General features: G+C 35.9%; 1 protein-coding gene across 1 annotated transcript in view; it reads left to right on the plus strand.

Annotated features, from left to right (window-relative positions):
* LOC149796754 (ureidoglycolate lyase-like) overlaps nucleotides 1-24621 on the plus strand; it is a 95607-nt gene that overhangs the window by 21223 nt on the left and 49763 nt on the right. The window contains exon 4 of the mRNA XM_089960270.1: nucleotides 18244-18334. Coding sequence (XP_089816396.1) covers nucleotides 18244-18334 — 91 coding nt within the window. The remainder of the gene's footprint in view (nucleotides 1-18243; nucleotides 18335-24621) is intronic.

Genomic DNA, 24621 nt, shown 5'->3' on the forward strand with positions numbered 1-24621 from the left:
CATAAGATGCACAGCCTAATTTTGACTGTGTCCATAAACCATTAGATGCACAGCCTAATTTTGTCTGTGTCTGTAAACCATAACATGCAAAGCCTAATTTTGACTGTGTCTGTAAACCATAAGATGCACAACCTAATTTTGACTGTGTTCATAAACCATAAGATGCACAGCCTAATTTTGACTGTGTTCATAAACCATAAGATACAAAGCCTAATTTTGACTGTGTTCGTAAACCATAAGATGCACAGCCTAATTTTGACTGTGTCCATAAACCATAAGATACAAAGCCTAATTTTGACTGTGTTCATAAACCATAAGATGCACAGCCTAATTTTTAAACCATAAGATGCAAAGCCTTAAATTTTGACTGTGTCCATAAACCATAAGATGCACAACCTAATTTTGACTGTGTCCGTAAACCATAAGATACAAAGCCTAATTTTGACTGTGTTCATAAACCATAAGATGCACAGCCTAATTTTGACTGTGTTCATAAACCGTAAGATGCACAGCCTAATTTTGACTGTGTTCATAAACCGTAAGATGCACCGCCTAATTTTGACTGTGTTCATAAACCATAAGATGCACAGCCTAATTTAGACTGTGTCAGTAAACCATAAGATGCAAAGCCTAATTTTGACTGTGTTCATAAACCATAAGATGCACAGCCTAATTTTGACTGTGTTCATAAACCATAAGATGCACAGCGTAATTTTGACTGTGTTTGTAAACCATAAGATGCAAAGCCTAATTTTAACTGTGCTCATAAACCATGAGATGCACAGCCTAATTTTGACTGTGTTCATAAACCATAAAGCGCACAGCCTAATTTTGACTGTGTGGGTAATTCATATGATGCACATCCTAATTTTGACTCTGTTCATAAACCATAAGATGCACAGCCTAATTTTTAAACCATAAGATGCAAAGCCTTAAATTTTGACTGTGTCCATAAACCATAAGATGCACAACCTAATTTTGACTGTGTCCGTAAACCATAAGAAACAAAACTTAATTTTGACTGTGTTCATAAACCATAAGATGAACAGCCTAATTTTGACTGTGTCAGTAAACCATAAGATGCACAGCCTAATTTTGACTGTGTTGATAAACCATAAGATGCACAGCCTAATTTTGACTGTGTCCATAAACCATAAGATGCACAACCTGATTTTGACTGTGTCCATAAACCATAAGATACAAAGCCTAATTTTGACTGTGTTCATAAACCATAAGATGCACAGCCTAATTTTGACCGTGTCTCTAAACCATAAGATGCAAAGCCTAATTTTAACTGTGCTCATAAACCATAAGATGAACAGCCTAATTTTGACTGTGTTCATAAACCATAATGTGCACAGCCTAATTTTGTCTGTGTCAGTAAACCATAAGATGCACAGCCTAATTTTTACTGTGTTCATAAACCATAAGATGCACAACCTAATTTTGACGGTGTCCGTAAACCATAAGATGCAAAGCCAAATTTTAACTGTCTGCATAAACCATAAGATGCAAAGCCTAATTTTGACTGTGTCCATAAACCATAAGATGCACAGCCTAATTTTGACTGTATTCATAAACCATTAGATGCACAGCCTAATTTTAACTGTGTCCATAAACCATAAGATGCACAGCCTAATTTTGACTGTGCTCATAAACCATAAGATGCACAACCTAATTTTGACTGTATTCATAAACCATTAGATGCACAGCCTAATTTTAACTGTGCTCATAAACCATAAGATGCACAGCCTAATTTTAACTGTGCCCATAAACCATAAGATGCACAGCCTAATTTTAACTGTGCTCATAAACCATTGGATGCACAGCCTAATTTTAACTGTGTCCATAAACCATAAGATGCACAACCTAATTTTGACTGTGTCCATAAACCATAAGATGCAAAGCCTTAAATTTTGACTGTATTCATAAACCATTACATGCAGAGCCTAATTTTAACTGTGTCCATAAACCATAAGATGCAAAGCCTAATTTTAACTGTGTCCATAAACCATAAGATACAAAGCCTTAAATTTTGACTGTATTCATAAACCATAAAATGCACAGCCTAATTTAGCTGTGTTGATAAACCATAAGATGCACAGCCTAATTTTGACTGTATTCATAAACCATAAGATGCACAACATAATTTTTACTGTATTCATAAACCATTAGATGCACAACCTGATTTTGGCTGTGTCAGTAAACCATTAGATGCACAGCCTAATTTTGACTCTGTCTGTAAACCGTAAGATACAAAGCCTAATTTTGACTGTGTTCATAAACCATAAGATGCACAGCCTAATTTTGACTGTGTCAGTAAACCATAAGATGCACAGCCTAATTTTGACTGTGTTCATAAACCATAAGATGCACAGCCTAATTTTGACTGTGTCCATAAACCATAAGATGGAAAACCTAATTTTAACTGTGCTCATAAACCATAAGATGCAAAGCCTAATTTTGTCTGTGTCCATAAACCATAAGATGCAAAGCCTAATTTTGACTGTATTCATAAACCATAAGATGCACAGCCTAATTTCGACTGTGTCCATAAACGATAATATGCACAGCCTAATTTTGACTGTATTCATAAACCATTAGATGCACAGCCTAATTTTAACTGTGCTCATAAACCATAAGATACACAGTCTAATTTTGACTGTGTCCATAAACCATAAGATGCAAAGGCTTAAATTTTGACTGTGTCCATAAGCCATAAGATGCAAAGCCTAATTTGAACTGTGCTCCTAAACCATAAGATGCACAACCTAATTTTGACTGTGTCCTTAAACCATAAGATGCAAAGCCTTAAATTTTGACTGTGTCCATAAACTATTAGATGCACAGCCTAATTTTAACTGTATTCATAAATCGTAAGATGCACAGCCTAATTTTAACTGTGTCCATAAACCATACGATGCAAAGCCTAATTTTAACTGTGCTCATAAACCATAAGATGCACAACCTAATTTTGACTGTGTCCATAAACTATAAGATGCAAAGCCTTAAATTTTGACTGTGTCCATAAACCATAAGATGTACAGCCTAATTTCAACTGTGTCCATAAACCATAACATGCACAGCCTAATTTTGACTGTATTCATAAACCATTAGATGCCCAGCCTAATTTTAACTGTGCTCATAAACCGTAAGATACACAGCCTAATTTTGACCGTGTCCATAAACCATAAGACAGTCTAATTTTAACTGTGCTCATAAACCATAAGATGCACAACCTAATTTTGACTGTGTCAGTAAACCATAAGATACAAAGCTTAATTTTGACTGTGTCAGTAAACCATAAGATATAAAGCCTAATTTTAACTGTGTCCATAAACTATAAGATGCACAGCCTAATTTTGACTGTATTCATAAACCATAAGATGTACAGCCTAATTTCGACTGTGTCCATAAACCATAACATGCACAGCCTAATTTTGACTGTATTCATAAACCATTAGATGCAAAGCGTAATTTTAACTGTGCCCATAAACCATAAGATGCAAAGCCTTAAATTTTGACTGTGTCCATAAACCATTAGATGCACAGCCTAATTTTGTCTGTGTCTGTAAACCATAACATGCAAAGCCTAATTTTGACTGTGTCTGTAAACCATAAGATGCACAACCTAATTTTGACTGTGTTCATAAACCATAAGATGCACAGCCTAATTTTGACTGTGTCCATAAACCATAAGATACAAAGCCTAATTTTGACTGTGTTCATAAACCATAAGATGCACAGCCTAATTTTTAAACCGTAAGATGCAAAGCCTTAAATTTTGACTGTGTCCATAAACCATAAGATGCACAACCTAATTTTGACTGTGTCCGTAAACCATAAGATACAAAGCCTAATTTTGACTGTGTTCATAAACCATAAGATGCACAGCCTAATTTTGACTGTGTTCATAAACCATAAGATGCACAGCCTAATTTTGACTGTGTTCATAAACCGTAAGATGCACAGCCTAATTTTGACTGTGTTCATAAACCATAAGATGCACAGCCTAATTTAGACTGTGTCAGTAAACCATAAGATGCAAAGCCTAATTTTGACTGTGTTCATAAACCATAAGATGCACAGCCTAATTTTGACTGTGTTCATAAACCATAAGATGCACAGCGTAATTTTGACTGTGTTTGTAAACCATAAGATGCAAAGCCTAATTTTAACTGTGCTCATAAACCATGAGATGCACAGCCTAATTTTGACTGTGTTCATAAACCATAAGGCGCACAGCCTAATTTTGACTGTGTGGGTAATTCATATGATGCACATCCTAATTTTGACTCTGTTCATAAACCATAAGATGCACAGCCTAATTTTTAAACCATAAGATGCAAAGCCTTAAATTTTGACTGTGTCCATAAACCATAAGATGCACAACCTAATTTTGACTGTGTCCATAAACCATAAGAAACAAAACTTAATTTTGACTGTGTTCATAAACCATAAGATGCACAGCCTAATTTTGACTGTGTCAGTAAACCATAAGATGCACAGCCTAATTTTGACTGTGTTCATAAACCATAAGATGCACAGCCTAATTTTGACTGTGTCCATAAACCATAAGATGCACAACCTAATTTTGACTGTGTCCATAAACCATAAGATACAAAGCCTAATTTTGACTGTGTTCATAAACCATAAGATGCACAGCCTAATTTTGACCGTGTCTCTAAACCATAAGATGCAAAGCCTAATTTTAACTGTGCTCATAAACCATAAGATGAACAGCCTAATTTTGACTGTGTTCATAAACCATAATGTGCACAGCCTAATTGTGTCTGTGTCAGTAAACCATAAGATGCACAGCCTAATTTTTACTGTGTTCATAAACCATAAGATGCACAACCTAATTTTGACGGTGTCCGTAAACCATAAGATGCAAAGCCAAAGTTTAACTGTCTGCATAAACCATAAGATGCAAAGCCTAATTTTGACTGTGTCCATAAACCATAAGATGCACAGCCTAATTTTGACTGTATTCATAAACCATTAGATGCACAGCCTAATTTTAACTTTGTCCATAAACCATAAGATGCACAGCCTAATTTTGACTGTGCTCATAAACCATAAGATGCACAACCTAATTTTGACTGTATTCATAAACCATTAGATGCACAGCCTAATTTTAACTGTGCTCATAAACCATAAGATGCACAGCCTAATTTTAACTGTGCCCATAAACCATAAGATGCACAGCCTAATTTTAACTGTGCTCATAAACCATTAGATGCACAGCCTAATTTTAACTGTGTCCATAAACCATAAGATGCACAACCTAATTTTGACTGTGTCCATAAACCATAAGATGCAAAGCCTTAAATTTTGACTGTATTCATAAACCATTAGATGCAGAGCCTAATTTTAACTGTGTCCATAAACCATAAGATGCAAAGCCTAATTTTAACTGTGTCCATAAACCATAAGATACAAAGCCTTAAATTTTGACTGTATTCATAAACCATAAAATGCACAGCCTAATTTAGCTGTGTTCATAAACCATAAGATGCACAGCCTAATTTTGACTGTATTCATAAACCATAAGATGCACAACATAATTTTTACTGTATTCATAAACCATTAGATGCACAACCTGATTTTGGCTGTGTCAGTAAACCATTAGATGCACAGCCTAATTTTGACTCTGTCTGTAAACCATAAGATACAAAGCCTAATTTTGACTGTGTTCATAAACCATAAGATGCACAGCCTAATTTTGACTGTGTCAGTAAACCATAAGATGCACAGCCTAATTTTGACTGTGTTCATAAACCATAAGATGCACAGCCTAATTTTGACTGTGTCTATAAACCATAAGATGGAAAACCTAATTTTAACTGTGCTCATAAACCATAAGATGCAAAGCCTAATTTTGTCTGTGTCCATAAACCATAAGATGCAAAGCCTAATTTTGACTGTATTCATAAACCATAAGATGCACAGCCTAATTTCGACTGTGTCCATAAACGATAATATGCACAGCCTAATTTTGACTGTATTCATAAACCATTAGATGCACAGCCTAATTTTAACTGTGCTCATAAACCATAAGATACACAGTCTAATTTTGACTGTGTCCATAAACCATAAGATGCAAAGGCTTAAATTTTGGCTGTGTCCATAAACCATAAGATGCAAAGCCTTAAATTTTGACTGTGTCCATAAGCCATAAGATGCAAAGCCTAATTTGAACTGTGCTCCTAAACCATAAGATGCACAACCTAATTTTGACTGTGTCCTTAAACCATAAGATGCAAAGCCTTAAATTTTGACTGTGTCCATAAACTATTAGATGCACAGCCTAATTTTAACTGTATTCATAAATCGTAAGATGCACAGCCTAATTTTAACTGTGTCCATAAACCATACGATGCAAAGCCTAATTTTAACTGTGCTCATAAACCATAAGATGCACAACCTAATTTTGACTGTGTCCATAAACTATAAGATGCAAAGCCTTAAATTTTGACTGTGTCCATAAACCATAAGATGTACAGCCTAATTTCAACTGTGTCCATAAACCATAACATGCACAGCCTAATTTTGACTGTATTCATAAACCATTAGATGCACAGCCTAATTTTAACTGTGCTCATAAACCGTAAGATACACAGCCTAATTTTGACCGTGTCCATAAACCATAAGATGCACAGCCTAATTTTAACTGTGCTCATAAACCATAAGATGCACAACCTAATTTTGACTGTGTCAGTAAACCATAAGATACAAAGCTTAATTTTGACTGTGTCAGTAAACCATAAGATATAAAGCCTAATTTTAACTGTGTCCATAAACTATAAGATGCACAGCCTAATTTTGACTGTATTCATAAACCATAAGATGTACAGCCTAATTTCGACTGTGTCCATAAACCATAACATGCACATCCTAATTTTGACTGTATTCATAAACCATTAGATGTACAGCCTAATTTCGACTGTGTCCATAAACCATAACATGCACAGCCTAATTTTGACTGTATTCATAAACCATTAGATGCAAAGCGTAATTTTAACTGTGCCCATAAACCATAAGATGCAAAGCCTTAAATTTTGACTGTGTCCATAAACCATAAGATGCACAGCCTAATTTTAACTGTGCTCATAAACCATAAGATACACAGTCTAATTTTGACTGTGTCCATAAACCATAAGATGCAAAGGCTTAAATTTTGGCTGTGTCCATATACCATAAGATGCAAAGCCTTAAATTTTGACTGTGTCCATAAGCCATAAGATGCAAAGCCTAATTTGAACTGTGCTCCTAAACCATAAGATGCACAACCTAATTTTGACTGTGTCCTTAAACCATAAGATGCAAAGCCTTAAATTTTGACTGTGTCCATAAACTATTAGATGCACAGCCTAATTTTAACTGTATTCATAAATTGTAAGATGCACAGCCTAATTTTAACTGTGTCCATAAACCATACGATGCAAAGCCTAATTTTAACTGTGCTCATAAACCATAAGATGCACAACCTAATTTTGACTGTGTCCATAAACTATAAGATGCAAAGCCTTAAATTTTGACTGTGTCCATAAACCATAAGATGTACAGCCTAATTTCAACTGTGTCCATAAACCATAACATGCACAGCCTAATTTTGACTGTATTCATAAACCATTAGATGCACAGCCTAATTTTAACTGTGCTCATAAACCGTAAGATACACAGCCTAATTTTGACCGTGTCCATAAACCATAAGATGCACAGCCTAATTTTAACTGTGCTCATAAACCATAAGATGCACAACCTAATTTTGACTGTGTCAGTAAACCATAAGATATAAAGCCTAATTTTAACTGTGTCCATAAACTATAAGATTCACAGCCTAATTTTGACTGTATTCATAAACCATAAGATGTACAGCCTAATTTCGACTGTGTCCATAAACCATAACATGCACAGCCTAATTTTGACTGTATTCATAAACCATTAGATGCACAGCGTAATTTTAACTGTGCCCATAAACCATAAGATGCAAAGCCTTAAATTTTGACTGTGTCCATAAACCATAAGATGCACAGGTTAATTTTAACTGTGCCCATAAACCATAAGATGCACAGCCTAATTTTAACTGTGCTCATAAACCATTAGATGTACAGCCTAATTTTAACTGTGTCCATAAACCATAAGATGCAAAGCCTAATTTTAACTGTTCTCATAAACCATAAGATGCACAACCTAATTTTGACTGTGTCCATAAACCATAAGATGCAAAGCCTTAAATTTTGACTGTGTCCATAAACCATAAGATGCAAAGCCTAATTTTGACTGTGTCCATAAACCATAAGATGCAAAGATTAATTTTGACTGTATTCATAAACCATAAGATGCACAACCTAATTTTGACTGTGTTCATAAACCATAAGATGCACAGCCTAATTTTGACTGTGTCCTTAAACCATACGATGCAAAGCCTAATTTTGATTGTATTCATAAACCATAAGATGCATAGCCTAATTTTGGCTGTCTGTAAACCATAAAATGCACAGCCTTATTTTGACTGTGTCCGTAAACCATAAGATCCACAGCCTAATTTTGACTGTGTCCATAAACCATAAGATGCACCGCCTAATTTTGACTGTGTCCATAAACCATAAGATGCACAGCCTAAATTTGACTTTGTCCATAAACCATAAGATGCACAGCCTAATTTTAACTGTGCTCATAAACCATAAGATACACAGCCTTATTTTAACTGTGTCCATAAACCATAAGATGCAAAGCCTAATTTTAACTGTTCTCATAAACCATAAGATGCACAACCTAATTTTGACTGTGTCCATAAACCATAAGATGCAAAGCCTAATTTTGACTGTATTCATAAACCATAAGATGCACAGCCTAATTTTGACTGTGTTCATAAACCATAAGATGTACAGCCTAATTTTGACTGTATCCTTAAACCATAAGATGCAAAGCCTAATTTTGACTGTATTCATAAACCATAAGATGCACAGCCTAATTTGGACTGTGTTCATAAACCATAAGATGCACAGCCTAATTTTGACTGTGTCCATAAACCATAAGATGCACAGCCTAATTTTGACTGTGTCCTTAAACCATAAGATGCACAGCCTAAATTTGACTGTGTCCATAAACCATAAGATCCACAGCCTAATTTTGACTGTGTACATAAACCATAAGATGCACAGCCTAATTTTGTCTGTGTCAGTAAACTATGAGATGCACAGCCTAAATTTTACTCTGTCTGTAAATCGTAACATGTGCTGCCTAATTTTGACTGTGTCCATAAACCATAAGATCCACAGCCTAATTTTGACTGTTTCTGGTTAACCTTAACTTCTGGTCTTTCTCAGTTCATTTGAGTCAGAGCTTCAGTCTTTGCTTCATCCAGTGATATGCAATACCAAATTTTCATGCAACCACAGCGGTCACTACTGCCAGAAGTAATGTTTATTTATAGGACTTTGACTACACATGCGTGTCCTAAACTACACATTTGGGTTTGTAAAACTACACTTATGGGATGGGAGGGTGGCAGTAAATAGGTCTGGTATTGTATCAGTTCTCCATATAAGTATTATTTTGTATCAATCCTCAGTAATTTGTATAGATGTGTTTGTCATAACAGCAAAATTAAAGACGTAGAGAGGAATCATTTAACCCATTATGCATACGTATTGCATACTTATTGCTTTCATATGGATAGGCAGACATATAAGCACATACGGGGCCCCGAGTGGCCGAGTGGTCTAAAGCGCTCTCCGTTACAGATCACTGCCATCTCACCTCTGTCTGTGTGGGTTTGAGTCTTGGACTCAGCCAATGTGGGTATGTGAGAAAGCTTGCCAGTAGCTTCTTGAGGGTCGATAGTTCTTTCGGGGAATTTCCCATGTTCTTCCTCCACCATTAACACTGGCTGCCATGTATAGCCTATTGTGTGCTGAAAAATGGTGTTAAACCCTACAAAAACAACAACAACAACAGCAACAACAACAAGCACATACAATTTGCTTACCTCAATATTTACCTACACACCTACCTTTCTTGCTACACACCTATCTACCTATTTCAATTTGGATTCATTACTGTACCAAAAATAGGTCAGTGTGACCTTTCTTTTCAAACCTTTAATACATGCTTGAAAAAATTGTTTTTCTCATAATACTTCCATGAATGTGAACTTTGCAGTTTTCTGAGAACTAAAGTTTTTATTTTCAGTAAGTGAACTTTGCACTCATCTGAGAACTACATTTCTTCTTTTCATTAAGTAGAACTGGATACAGCATACCTGCTTGCAAAATTACAACCATTCCATCAGTCTGAGGCCTCTCTTTTTTATGTAGTATGAATCAAACTTACCACCAGTCCATGAGTCCAAGGCCACTCATTTTCATCAAGTATCAATCAAAATTACCACTGGTCCATCATTCCAAGGCCACTCATTGTCATGTAGAATGAATCAAAATTTCCAGTGGTCCATCATTCCAAGGTCACTCATTATCATGTAGAATGAATCAAAATTTCCAGTGGTCCATAATACCAAGGCCAATATTTTTAAATAGTATGAATCAAATTACCACCATTCCATCAGTCTGAGGCTTCACATTTTCGTGTATTATGAATCAAAATTACAACCAGTCCATCTTCTGTGGCCTCTCATTTTCATATATAATATAAATCAAAATTACCATTGGTCCATCAGTCTGAGTTCTCTCTTTTTCATCCAGTTTGAGTCAAAATTACCACTGGTCCATCAGTCTGAGTTCTCTCTTTTTTCATGCAGTATGAGTCACAATTACCACCAGTCTATCAGTCTGAGGCCTTTCATTTTCATGTAGTATGAATCAAAATTACCAGTGGTCCATCATCTGTGGACTCTAATTTTCATATTGGATGAATCAAAATTACCACTGGCCCATCAATCTGAGGCCTCTCATTTTTGTTCAGTATGAATAAAACTTCCCACTGGTTGATCAGCCTGAGTTCTCTCTTTTTTTCATGTAGTATAAATAGTATGGATACTGTTTTTGTTTTTGGCTGGCGGTAATGTTAAAGTCCTCCCTCTTTATAATGCTGCTCATGGGAACCATAAAATGACATGCTTTATAAGGGAGGCTGCCTTGTCCTCAGGGTATGTTCCAGCAAGGTTGTGTCATAATAGTGTGTAAAAACAATACATTGGGTATGTTCCAACAAGGTAGTGCTTTCACAGTGTATATAAACAATAAATAAGGAATGTTCCAACAAGCTTGTGCTCTTACAGTGTATACAAACAATAAACAGGACATGTTCCAATAAGGTTGTGTTCTTACAGTGTATATAAACAATAAATAGGCATGTTTCAACAAGCTTGTGCTCTTACAGTGTATGAAAACAATAAATAGGCATGTTCCAACAAGGTTGTGCTCTTACAGTTATAAAAATAATAAATAGGGCCTATTCCAAAAAGGTCATGCTCTTACAGTGAATGAAACAATAAATAGGATACGTTCCAACAAGGTTGTGCTCTTATAGTGTATAAAAATAATATGTAGGGCCTATTCCAAAAAGGTCATGCTCTTATAGTGTATAAAACAATAAATGGGATATGTTCCAACAAGGTTATGCTCTTACAGTGTATAAAAACAATAAATAGGGCATGTTCCAGCAAGGTTGTGCTCTTGGATAATTGATCTAAATTTAGCAAAAGACTAAAATCATATGAAGTAAAGAAAGTAGTAATTTTAGAGCAGAGTCAGTCAATTGAATGAAATCCATGACCATATCCAGAAGAGAGCAGTAAACAGTAGGACTTTATAGCAAGGGACCATTTCATATATTGTACAGAACCATTTTACATTTGTGTGACATTTGACAGTTCTGATGAGGCATTTTTTGAGTTTCAGGAAACAGAAGTACCTGTTTATGGATGATTGCTAATCAGTCATCACAAATGTAAACTTTCAGGACAAAAAAAAATATTTTTGCATAATAAAGTGTCAAACGAATGTAGCATCATGGAAAAATTTAAAGGTTACTGTGACCTGTTATTGTATCCTAAGACAAAGATAAGTGCATAGAAAAGTAAATGGAATGATGACATATTATCGCATGTCACTTAAATAATATGATAATAAGTATTTTAAAATAATTGAGATTTTAACTGAGGGTTATTTAATAGTTTTGAATATTAGTGTACTGCACAAAATGTTCTTTATCAGTGAGCAGTATATCCGTGCATCCCATCGAAGTATTCCCCATTGACTTGTACATAATTTCTTTGACTGTCCAATTATTCAGTTCCATTTTTGTTGTCTTTGTTCGTTATGTTGATCATGTCCTGGAACATTGCACCTCCAGCTGCAAGGCTGCATTCAAATTGACTGTTCCTCAGCAAAACTTTGATAACAGAATTCAGACAAAACCTACTTTGGGCTCAATCTGGTTGCATGGAGGATATGGCAAAGCTTCGATGCTGTACTTCTTCAGAAAATCTTGACCTGATAGTTGATTTATGTGCCAGTGTGTTGTCTTGGAGTACATGAATACCTTGAGTACATGTTGTTTGGTGGTATTCCAGTGTGCAGTCATGAAGTACATGGATACCTTGAGTACAGGTTGTTGGATGGAGTTCCAGTGTGTTGTCTTGCAGTACATGGATACCTTGAGTTCAGGTTGTTTGATGGTATTCCAGTGTGTTGTGTTGGAGTAAATAGATACCTTGAGTACAGGTTGTTTGGTGATATTCTAGTGTGCTGTCTTAAAGGACATGGATACCTTGAGTACAGGTTGTTTGATGGTATTCCAGTGTGCTGTCTTGGAGTACATGGATACCTTGAGTACAGGTTGTGTGGTGGTATTCCAGACTGCTGTCTTGGAGTATTTGGATACCTTGAGTACAGGTTGTTTGGTGGTATTCCAGAGTGCTGTCTTGGAGTACATGGATACATTGAGTACAGATTGTTTGGTGGTATTCCAGTGTGCTGTCTTGGAGTACATGGATACCTTGAGTACAAGTTGTGTGGTGGTATTCCAGAGTGCTGTCTTGGAGTACATGGATACCTTGAGTACAGGTTGTTCGATGGTATTCCAGTGTGATGTGGTGGTTTTTTATTGTGTTGTGTTGGAGTAAATGGATACCTTGAGCACAGGTTGTTTGGTGGTATTCTAATGTGTTGTCTTAGACGACATGGATACCTTGAGTACCAGTTGTTTGGTGGTTTTTTAGTGTGTTAGTGTGGAGTTCATGAATACCTTGAGTATAGGTTGTTTGGTGGTATTCCATTGTGCTGTCTTGGAGTACATGGATACATTGAATACAGGTTGTTTGCTGGTATTCCAGTGTGCAGTCTTGGGGTACATGGATAGCTTGAATAAGGTTGTTTGGTGGTCCAGTGTGTTGTCCTAATGTACATGTATACCTTGAGTACAGATTGCTTGGTGGTATTCCAGTGTGCTGTCTTAGAGGGCATGGCACGCAGCCAGATACCTTGAGTACAAGTTGTTTGGTGTTATTCCAGTGTGCTGTCTTGGAGTATTTGGATACCTTGAGTACAGGTTGTTTGATGGTATTCCAGTGTGATGTGTTAGAGTAAATTGATACCTTGAGTACAGATTGTTTGGGATATTTCATTGTGCTGTCTTGGAGTACCTGGATGACTTGAGTACAGGTTGTTTGGTGGTATTCTAATGTGTTGTCTTAGAGGACATGGATACCTTGATTACCAGTTGTTTGGTGGTTTTTTAGTGTGTTGTGTTGGAGTAAATGGATACCTTGGGTACAGGTTGTTTGGTGGTATTCTAATGTGTTGTCTTAGAGGACATGGATACCTTGATTACCAGTTGTTTGGTGGTTTTTTAGTGTGTTGTGTTGGAGTAAATTGGATACCTTGGGTACAGGTTGTTTGGTGGTATTCTAATGTGTTGTCTTAGAGGACATGGATACCTTGAGTACCAGTTGTTTGGTGGTTTTTTAGTTTGTTATTGTGGAGTTCATGAATACCTTGAGTATAGGTTGTTGGATGGTATTCTAGTGTGCTAACTTAGAGGACATGGATGACTTGAGTACAGGTTATTTGTTGTTATTCCAGTGTGCAGTCTTGGAGTACATGGATACCTTGAGTACAGGTTGTTTGGTGGTATTCCAGTGTGATGTCTTAGAGTACATGTATATCTTGAGTACAGGTTGTTTGGTGGTCTTCCGGTGTGCTGTCTTAGAGGACATGGATACCTTGAGTACAGGTTGTTTGGTGGTATTCCAGAGTGCTGTCTTATAGGACATAGATACTTTGAGTACATGTTGTTTGATGGTATTCCAGTGTGCTGTCTTGGAGTACATGGATACCTTGAGTACAGATTGTTTGGTGGTATTCCAGCATCTTGTGCTGGAGTATATGGATACCTTGAGTACAGGTTGTTAGGTGATAATCCAGTGCATTGTGTTGGAGTACATGAAAACCTTGAGTACATGTTTGATGGTATTCCAGTGTGCAGTCAAGGAGTATATGGATATCTTGAGTACAGGTTGTTAGGTGGTAATCCAGTGTGCTGTCTTGGAGTTACATGGATACCTTGAGTACAGATTGTTAGGTGGTAATCCAGTGTGTTGTGTTAGAGTACATGAATACCTTGAGTACATGTTGCTTGGTGGTATTCCAGTGTGCAGTTGTGGAGGACATGGATGCTTTGAGTACAGGTTGTTTGTTGGTATTCCAGTGTGTTGTTTTAGAGTAAATTGATACCTTGAGTACAGATTGTTTGGGATATTTCATTGTGCTGTCTTGGAGTACCTGGATGACTTGAGTACAGGTTGTTTGGTGGTATTCTAATGTGTTGTCTTAGAGGACATGGATACCTTGATTACCAGTTGTTTGGTGGTTTTTTAGTGTGTTGTGTTGGAGTAAATGGATACCTTGGGTACAGGTTGTTTGGTGGTATTCTAATGTGTTGTCTTAGAGGACATGGATACCTTGAGTACCAGTTGTTTGGTGGTTTTTTAGTTTGTTATTGTGGAGTTCATGAATACCTTGAGTATAGGTTGTTGGATGGTATTCTAGTGTGCTAACTTAGAGGACATGGATGACTTGAGTACAGGTTATTTGTTGTTATTCCAGTGTGCGGTCTTGGAGTACATGGATACCTTGAGTACAGGTTGTTTGGTGGTATTCCAATGTGATGTCTTAGAGTACATGTATATCTTGAGTACAGGTTGTTTGGTGGTCTTCCGGTGTGCTGTCTTAGAGGACATGGATACCTTGAGTACAGGTTGTTTGGTGGTATTCCAGAGTGCTGTCTTATAGGACATAGATACTTTGAGTACAGGTTGTTTGATGGTATTCCAGTGTGCTGTCTTGGAGTACATGGATACCTTGAGTATAGATTGTTTGGTGGTATTCCAGCATCTTGTGCTGGAGTATATGGATACCTTGAGTACAGGTTGTTAGGTGGTAATCCAGTGCATTGTGTTGGAGTACATGAAAACCTTGAGTACATGTTTGATGGTATTCCAGTGTGCAGTCAAGGAGTATATGGATATCTTGAGTACAGGTTGTTAGGTGGTAATCCAGTGTGCTGTCTTGGAGTTACATGGATACCTTGAGTACAGATTGTTAGGTGGTAATCCAGTGTGTTGTGTTAGAGTACATGAATACCTTGAGTACATGTTGCTTGGTGGTATTCCAGTGTGCAGTTGTGGAGGACATGGATGCTTTGAGTACAGGTTGTTTGTTGGTATTCCAGTGTGTTGTTTTAGAGGAAATGGATACCTTGAGTACAGGTTGTTTGGTGATATTCCAGTGTGCTGTCTTGGAGTATATTGATGCCTTGAGTAACAGGTTGTTTCATGGTATTCCATAATTTTGGGGTAACACTTTGAACTCATAAGAATGTTCAGTGTCTTTGAATTGATCGGAATGTCCAGTCACTTTGAACTGATAAGAATGTCCTGTCACACTAGCATAGTCAGGCATAGTAGGATGATTGGAAAGTATGAAAAATGATGCATATAAAACTCTAGACAGTTTGACTACACACAGCATATGAAACTCAAGAGAGTTTGACTATACACAGCATATGAAACTCGAGAGAGTTTGACTACACACAGCATATAAAACTCTAAACAGTTTGACTACAACATCAGTTGTGGCTTCCACTTTTTTTAACCAATCCAATCTTTATTTTCAGTCAAGTCAGATAGATTCATAAAGCTAAATTCTTGATTCCTCAACTGTGACAATCTCATTAAAACATGTGTCATCTGTATTTTTATATTTGGCAAGTAGCTGTTTGGAAGTTTGAACTTAATTCCTCAACTGTGACAATCTAATAAAACATCTGTCATCAGTGTTTTTGTATTTGGCATGTAGCTGTTTGGCAGTTTGAACCTGATTCCTCAACTGTGACAATCTCATTAAAACATCTGTCATCAGTATTTTTGTATTTGGCAAGTAGCTGTTTGGAAGTTTGAACCTGATTCCTCAACTGTGACAATCTCATTAAAACATCTGTCATCAGTATTTTTGTATTTGGCAAGTAGCTGTTTGGCAGTTTGAACCTGAGTCTGTTGTTGATCAGCCATCAATAAATGCAGTACCCATCTTGCACAAACCTTTCCGAGCTTCAAATGTTTCTTCAGTATATTAAAAACAGCTGTCAAATTAATACACATGACAATAGAAGTAACATCCACATTGTATATTAAAAACAGCTGTCAAATTAATACACATGACAATAGAAGTAACATCCACATTGTATATTAAAAACAGCTGTCAAATTAATACACATGACAATAGAAGTAACATCCACATTGTATATTAAAAACAGCTGTCAAATTAATACACATGACAATAGAAGTAACATCCACATTGTATATTAAAAACAGCTGTCAATTAATACACATGACAATATAAGTAACATCCACATTGTATTGAACATCATCAATGGAAACTTCACATCAGCTATTCCCACTCACCAATCACAGACAGCAGTCACAGACAGTGCTCTTCCAAAATACAAGTAATTTTGTTAATTATTTGCAGCCATCTTTACTTTGAAGAAACCACCACAAAATTATTGGATATTACAGAGTATTACATGCGTAAACTTTATTCAAGTTGACCTTCGTATCATACTAATAATACAGCATGCAAGATACCAACTACAAAAACTGCTAAAATAAAAAAATGGGGATGAAACCACAGTGAAATAAATTCTCTGAATAAAAAAAATAATGTAATTTAAGCAGAATAAAGACTTCTTTTTTTAATTATATGCCACACATTCAAAAATAATGCCGTATGAACCGAATCAGTGATGAATACAAATAAAAACTGATATGGTTGTCATGTTGATCTATACTGTATACACCATGTCTAATACTTTTATAAAGAAATACAAAACAACAATAACGAAAATAACTAAATCATATATATTTGTTATGAGTAGATTATATATTTTTCTTATCTTTATATTATATGCTAAACGTTCAACAATAATACTGTATGAACAGAAATGTCTTCACCATTGAAATGTTTAATTCTTATTTAGATTGCATTTAGCATGCCAATAACATACATTATTATTATTATTATTTTTGTAGCTGTTGCAAAAACAGTACAGATAATTACTTAATTTAAGTGCAAATGTCCGACAAACATAAATTATTATTAAAATTCTTTATTTCAAAATCTGATAAAACTTCTTAATTTTAAAATTATGATAAAAATTATCAGCTATTTTATTTTATGTTCATCATTGATCTGGTAAAAAAACCAATCGTCTTCTGTCATCTATTATTTCAGTAACGATGATGATGATGATGATAATAACATTACTTACTCTTTTAAATGTAGTCAGTGCAATGACATATTAAATGATACTTAATTATGAATTTTACTAAAATATTGACATGTATTGTTTACAGTTCTATGTGACATGTTTTGTTAACAGTTCTACTTGACATGTTTTGTTTACAGTTCTACTTGACATGCATATTTATGTTTACAGTTCTGTTTGACATCTGATATCTACAGTTTTACTTGACATGTATTGTTTTCTAACAGTTCTACTTGACGTGTATTGTTTTCCTTGTAGAAGTCTTCAGTGCATAGTTATCCTTTCATATTTTCACTGATCCTAGCAAGAAAATGCAGCAATCTGTAATGCACTTTATGCCAGGTATTGTTAACTAATACAAATAATCAAGATATATATTCTGCATGTAATTATATGGAGGATGTCAGAAATGTGTCAGTAGTTAACACCTGACATTTATCATTGCAGGTTGATTTTGATGATGGTCATTGTCCTACCTGGTCAAACCAGTTGAAGGGGTTGTACAATGTTTACCTTGTTGTGCATGACAGGATGAAAGGTGATGTTTATAGGAATTGAATATAGCTGTCTACCTGTCTGTCTGTTTATATGTCCATCTGTCTAAGAGCTGATGTTTGATCCAGAACACAGTTTCAAAATTTATGGTTAACATCCTCCTTCACTGCCTTCTACTTGTATCTTATTTTTATTTTTGGAAAAAAATTATAGATATTCAGTTGGACATTTCCATTCTTTTGTTCTGGAGTGTTTCAGTGCAGTAAATTATTAAAACTGAATTTCAACCATGTTGTGTGTACAGCTTTATAGTCACAAGATCTTGGATACATTCCATAAATTCTCAGCATTACACATCATTTGTTAGAGTTATTGCCCTTGATCAATCATTAAGCCACTATCATTTATAACTTTAGATCTCTTTATGTCTATTTTCTGTCTAAAAAAAAAGTTGCTATTCCAACTTGTACTAACAAGACTTGGAATAAGCTTGCAATAATTCTGCATTTTGATTTGGTGGAGTTATGGTCCCTGATAGTCTTACAATATGTAATGTGGTATCAAGACAGCATTTTGTCTTATTTTGTTTTTGTTGTTGAGTTTAATTATAGTGGCGTGCGCACCATTGTGCATGTGCCACTTTTTTCTGACTGCACCGCAGCCTGCTAGTTGTTCCTGGGGAAGGGAATGGTGCCACCTCCCCCAGGCTTTTATGGGTTCAAGGAACCCTGATAGTTTGGCCTCAATCTATGGGTCCATATAGGTCCCTTACAGTTGAATGGTTGGCTGTCATTAGTGGGAAGGAGAGCTCGGGAACGGTCCTGCTTGCTTCACATCGCTGGTTTCTTGTTGCATTTGCCTGGTGTTTCTTTTTTCTTTTTTTCAAAATGTTCTAAAAAGGGGTGTGTGTGTTCTATGCTGTTTATTAAGGTCGTTAGTAGAAAGCATGTATTAAGAGAGATTTTCAAGGTTATTATGGTATTACTAGTCGATGTGTTTAGGGTGTGTTTCCTACGTTATGTTATTTATAAGTTTTTAGATATTGTCTCTTTAAGTTATTTATTTATTAATGTTTTTTTAGAGATTGAATGTTATTTATACTTTATTTAGCAAGAGACCAGAGTCCTAGCCAATTATTTATCTTTGATTTAAACAATGTAAGGTGTGGGGAATGGACACTGCATTTCCATCTGCTTGTTCATTTGCCCATCCATTGTCATGCTTTCCAAAATGTCAATAATTTTAAGGCCATTTTTGCGATGAAATAATTATATGTTATTGCTAGAAGGCTTATCAAATAAATGATTGGAGTTTGCAGTTTACAATGTCAAGGTCACAGCACAATCTTTTGTTTTCCATTGCACTTTTCCTTCTGCCTCGAGCTGCCGGAGATAAAGAGGTGAAACTTGGTGTATTTCTCATTTTTCCATTTCCAAATGATAATTTGAGGTCTAAGCACCTACATTCACCAAACTTTATAGGTTAGTTCTTCTTCACAGTAGAAAGAAGTATATCAGTTTTGGTGCCAAAGGTCAAGCTTACTGTGACAAAAGAAGAAATATATTATCCTCACATTGATATTTGTGAAACTGCATAGACCTGGACCGGACATCTTGGATGGTTTGAATCAGACATTGTGGATGGTTTGAATCAGACATCTTGGATGGTTTGAACTTTTGTAACAAAGAATCCTTTTGATTTTAGGATGAAAGGTCAAGGTCTCTGTGACTGAAAGAAGAAAAATGGTTTCCATGCAATAGCATTTGTTCTACATCACAGACCTTGAACAAAATTTGTAGATAGCTTGTACTTGGGATAAGGAAGAAGTCAATGAATCTTTTGGTCAAAAGGTCAAAAGTCATTGTCACTTTGTAACATTTTTAAATGATGTTTATTTTCCTATTAAGTGTGGTTGAATTCTTCTGAGACCTATTTCAAAATCATGCCCCAATTACAATTAAACAGAAGATGATTTATGTGTTTCTTAATTATTTTCTTGACCAAAAAGGCATGCAAACATTTTGTACAATAGTAATTGCTGGATACCAAGTAATGAATTAATCATCGTTATGTTGTTTTATACATTTTGAACAACAAGGAGATAATTTCAGAAGAGTCTTGTGTATTCAGTACATGTGTATTTTAGGTGTCACTTCAATTACTTGAAGCCGTCACTTAAAATCCAGCATTTGATTCACAGCAGAAGTCTGATAATTGGACAATTGAGAATTGATAATTTCAGATCCTGCCTGGGAAAGTGTCATTTATATTACATAAAGCCATCTGTCTTGGAGTATCATATTTAATAGCCCCAAATGTAGCCCTGCAAATAACAGGAGAAGCTTGATATCATATTTAATAGCCCCAATTCTAGCCCAGCAAATAACAATAGAAGTTTGATATCATATTTAATAGCCCCAAATGTACCCCAGCAATTAACAGTAAAAGTTGGACTGCTTCGGTGGCCTAGTGGTTAGAGCATCTGCCCCGGATGTGGGAGGTTGCAGGATCGAACCATGGCTGAGTCGTGCCAGAGACTTATAAAAATGGTACTAACAGCTGCCTTGCTAGGTACTCAGCATTAAGAGTTTAGTGTTAGGACTGGTCGACCTGGTGTCAGGATAATGTGACTGGGTGGGATATGATGCTACATGTCTGCGGCATGATGCCCAAGTGCTAGACATCACTATGAACTGCCACATTGTGATATTACTGAAAATTTGTAAAGCTATGTTAACAATTCAAACACAAACAAAAACAGTGGAAGCTGGATATGATATTTAATAGCCCCAATTGTACACCAGCAATTAGGTTTTATACCATATTTAATAGCCCAAGTTGTAGCCCAGCAATTAACTGTGGAAGTTTGTTACTACTGAAAATTGTCTGTAAAAAATGAATTAAAGTTTTTGTTGAAATATAATAATGATGGAAGATTGCAGTGATTTCAGTACTAATCTCTCACTCTGTCTCAGTTAAGGTGAGGGCTCCCCAAGATCTGAAATTGCTTGTGATTTCTTGTTGAGGCTGGTGGGTTAGACCACCAATCTGATCATGCTTTAAATTCATCTGATACTGTAGTCTGTCTGGAAATTCTTTCATCTGATACTGTAGTCTGTCTGGAAATTCTTTCATCTGATACTGTAGTCTGTCTGGAAATTCTTTCATCTGATGCTGAGGTCTGTCTGGAAATACTTTCATCTGATGCTGTAGTCTGTCTGGAAATTCTTTCATCTGATACTGTAGTCTGTCTGGAAATTCTTTCATCTGATGCTGAGGTCTGTCTGGAAATACTTTCATCTGATGCTGTAGTCTGTCTGGAAATTCTTTCATCTGATGCTGTAGTCTGTCTGGAAATTCTTTCATCTGATGATGTAGTCTGTCTGGAAATTCTTTCATCTAATGCTGTAGTCTGTCTGGGAATTCTTTCATCTGATGCTGAGGTCTGTCTGGAAATTCTTTCATCTGATGCTGGGGTCTGTCTGGAAATTCTTTCATTTGATGATGTAGTCTGTCTGGAAATTCTTTCATCTGATGCTGTAGTCTGTCTGGAAATTCTTTCATCTGATGCTGAGGTCTGTCTGGAAATTCTTTCATCTGATGCTGTAGTCTGTCTGGAAATTCTTTCTGATGCTGTAGTCTGTCTGGAAATTCTTTCATCTGATGCTGTAGTCTGTCTGGAAATTCTTTCATCTGATGCTGAGGTCTGTCTGGAAATTCTTTCATCTGATGCTGTAGTCTGTCTGGAAATTCTTTCATCTGCTGCTGTAGTCTGTCTGGAAATTCTTTCATCTAATGCTGTAGTCTGTCTGGAAATTCTTTCATCTGATGATGTAGTCTGTCTGGAAATTCTTTCATCTAATGCTGTAGTCTGTCTGGAAATTCTTTCATCTGATGCTTTAGTCTGTCTGGAAATTCTTTCATCTAATGCTGTAGTCTGTCTGGGAAATTCTTTCATCTGATACTGAGGTCTGTCTGGAAATTCTTTCATCTGATGCTGTAGTCTGTCTGGAAATTCTTTCATCTGATGCTGTAGTCTGTCTGGAAATTCTTTCATCTAATGCTGTAGTCTGTCTGGAAATTCTTTCATCTGATGCTGTAGTCTGTCTGGAAATTCTTTCATCTGATGCTGTAGTCTGTCTGGAAATTCTTTCATCTGATGCTGTAGTCTGTCTGGGAATTCTTTCATCTGATGCTTTAGTCTGTCTGGAAATTATTTCATCTGATGCTGTAGTCTGTCTGGGAATTCTTTCATCTGATGCTGTAGTCCGTCTGGAAATTCTTTCATCTGATGCTGAGGTCTGTCTGGAAATTCTTTCATCTGATGCTGTAGTCTGTCTTGGAAATTCTTTCATCTGATGCTGTAGTCTGTCTGGAAATTCTTTCATCTGATGCTGTAGTCTGTCTGGAAATTCTTTCATCTGATGCTGTAGTCTGTCTGGAAATTCTTTCATCTGATGCTGTAGTCTGTCTGGAAATTCTTTCATCTGATGCTGTAGTCTGTCTGGAAATTCTTTCATCTGATGCTGAAGTTTGTCTGGAAATTCTTTCATCTGATGCTGTAGTCTGTCTGGAAACTCTTTCATCTGATGCTGTAGTCTGTCTGGAAATTTTTCATCTGATGCTGTAGTCTGTCTGGAAATTTTTTCATCTAATGCTGTAGTCTGTCTGGAAATTCTTTCATCTGATGCTGTAGTCTGTCTGGAAATTCTTTCATCTGATGCTGTAGTCTGTCTGGAAATTCTTTCATCTGATGCTTTAGTCTGTCTGGAAATTCTTTCATCTGATGCTGTAGTCTGTCTGGAAATTCTTTTATCTGATGCTGTAGTCTGTCTGGAAATTCTTTCATCTGATGCTGTAGTCTGTCTGGAAATTCTTTCATCTGATGCTGTAGTCTGTCTGGAAATTCTTTTATCTGATGCTGTAGTCTGTCTGGAAATTCTTTCATCTGATGATGTAGTCTGTCTGGAAATTCTTTCATCTGATGCTGTAGTCTGTCTGGAAATTCTTTCATCTGATGCTGTAGTCTGTCCGGAAATTCTTTCATCTGATGCTGTAGTCTGTCTGGAAATTCTTTTATCTGATGCTGTAGTCTGTCTGGAAATTCTTTCATCTGATGCTGTAGTCTGTCTGGAAATTCTTTCATCTGATGCTGTAGTCTGTCTGGAAATTCTTTTATCTGATGCTGTAGTCTGTCTGGAAATTCTTTCATCTGATGCTGTAGTCTGTCTGGAAATTCTTTCATCTGATGCTGTAGTCTGTCTGGAAATTCTTTCATCTGATGCTGTAGTCTGTCTGGAAATTCTTTCATCTGATGCTGCAGTCTGTCTGGAAATTCTTTTATCTGATGCTGTAGTCTGTCTGGAAATTCTTTCATCTGATGCTTTAGTCTGTCTGGAAATTCTATATAAAGGTCTTCTCCTTAAGTAAGAAAGATGGAAATTTGGTAAATTGGGCCAGTCAGTTGACTTTTAGCTGATATAAAATTTATTTTGATTATGTTGAGACTGCATGCACCTACTGGTTTAGCCCTCAATTTAATTCATCTGTTTTTATTTTGATGGTTTAGTTGTACTTTTCTGGATCCTGGTTAATTTAAAATGACTCTTTCTCGCTCTCTCTTTTTTCCTGTTGTGACTAGAACCTATTTTTTTTTAATGCCACTGTAAATACATTATTATCTTGCTAAAGACATCTTCCCAAAGAATAGGACTTTAACATCAATGCATCTGCTTCATACATTGTAATTTAATGACATCTTCCCAATAATAGGACTTTATTATCAGTATGTCTACTTCAGACAGTTTTAATTGTAAAGAGAACCATGTTTTACTTAAGGAATTTGATCATGCATTTGTTAAAAATAGTGGCTGCACATGAAACTTCCTCATACAGCATTCACTCTCTTATTTATAGTTTTTATCTGAAAAGAAATAAAGTTAGTTTTGATTGTGACATCTTTATGGGACAAGATTAAATGTACTCTACTGTGAAAATATCACTACATCTTTTGATATCTTAGCAGTCTTGAATGCAGTCTTACATTGCCAGTTTCACTCACAAAAGAATTTGCTGATTTTATGCATTGCATTTTCATTTGACATTTAATTTATAATCAAAACACTATTTGATGATAATCATTTTTTGTGATCGCAATCAATAATGATAGAATAGTCAAGATTAGCAATACAAGGTTTCCCCAATGACATCACAAGGACTTGAGTCATGGAAACTGCCAAAATTGTATATGGGTTTGGAGTGAACGTTTTGACTCTACAAAAATCAAAATTCTTATTCAGTTAGACGTAAGTAATATGGGGCTTTCAGGTC

This window comes from Sinohyriopsis cumingii, chromosome 6 (genome assembly GCF_028554795.1).
Source record: "Sinohyriopsis cumingii isolate HCF-2022 chromosome 6, ASM2855479v2, whole genome shotgun sequence".
NCBI lineage: Eukaryota > Metazoa > Mollusca > Bivalvia > Unionida > Unionidae > Sinohyriopsis > Sinohyriopsis cumingii.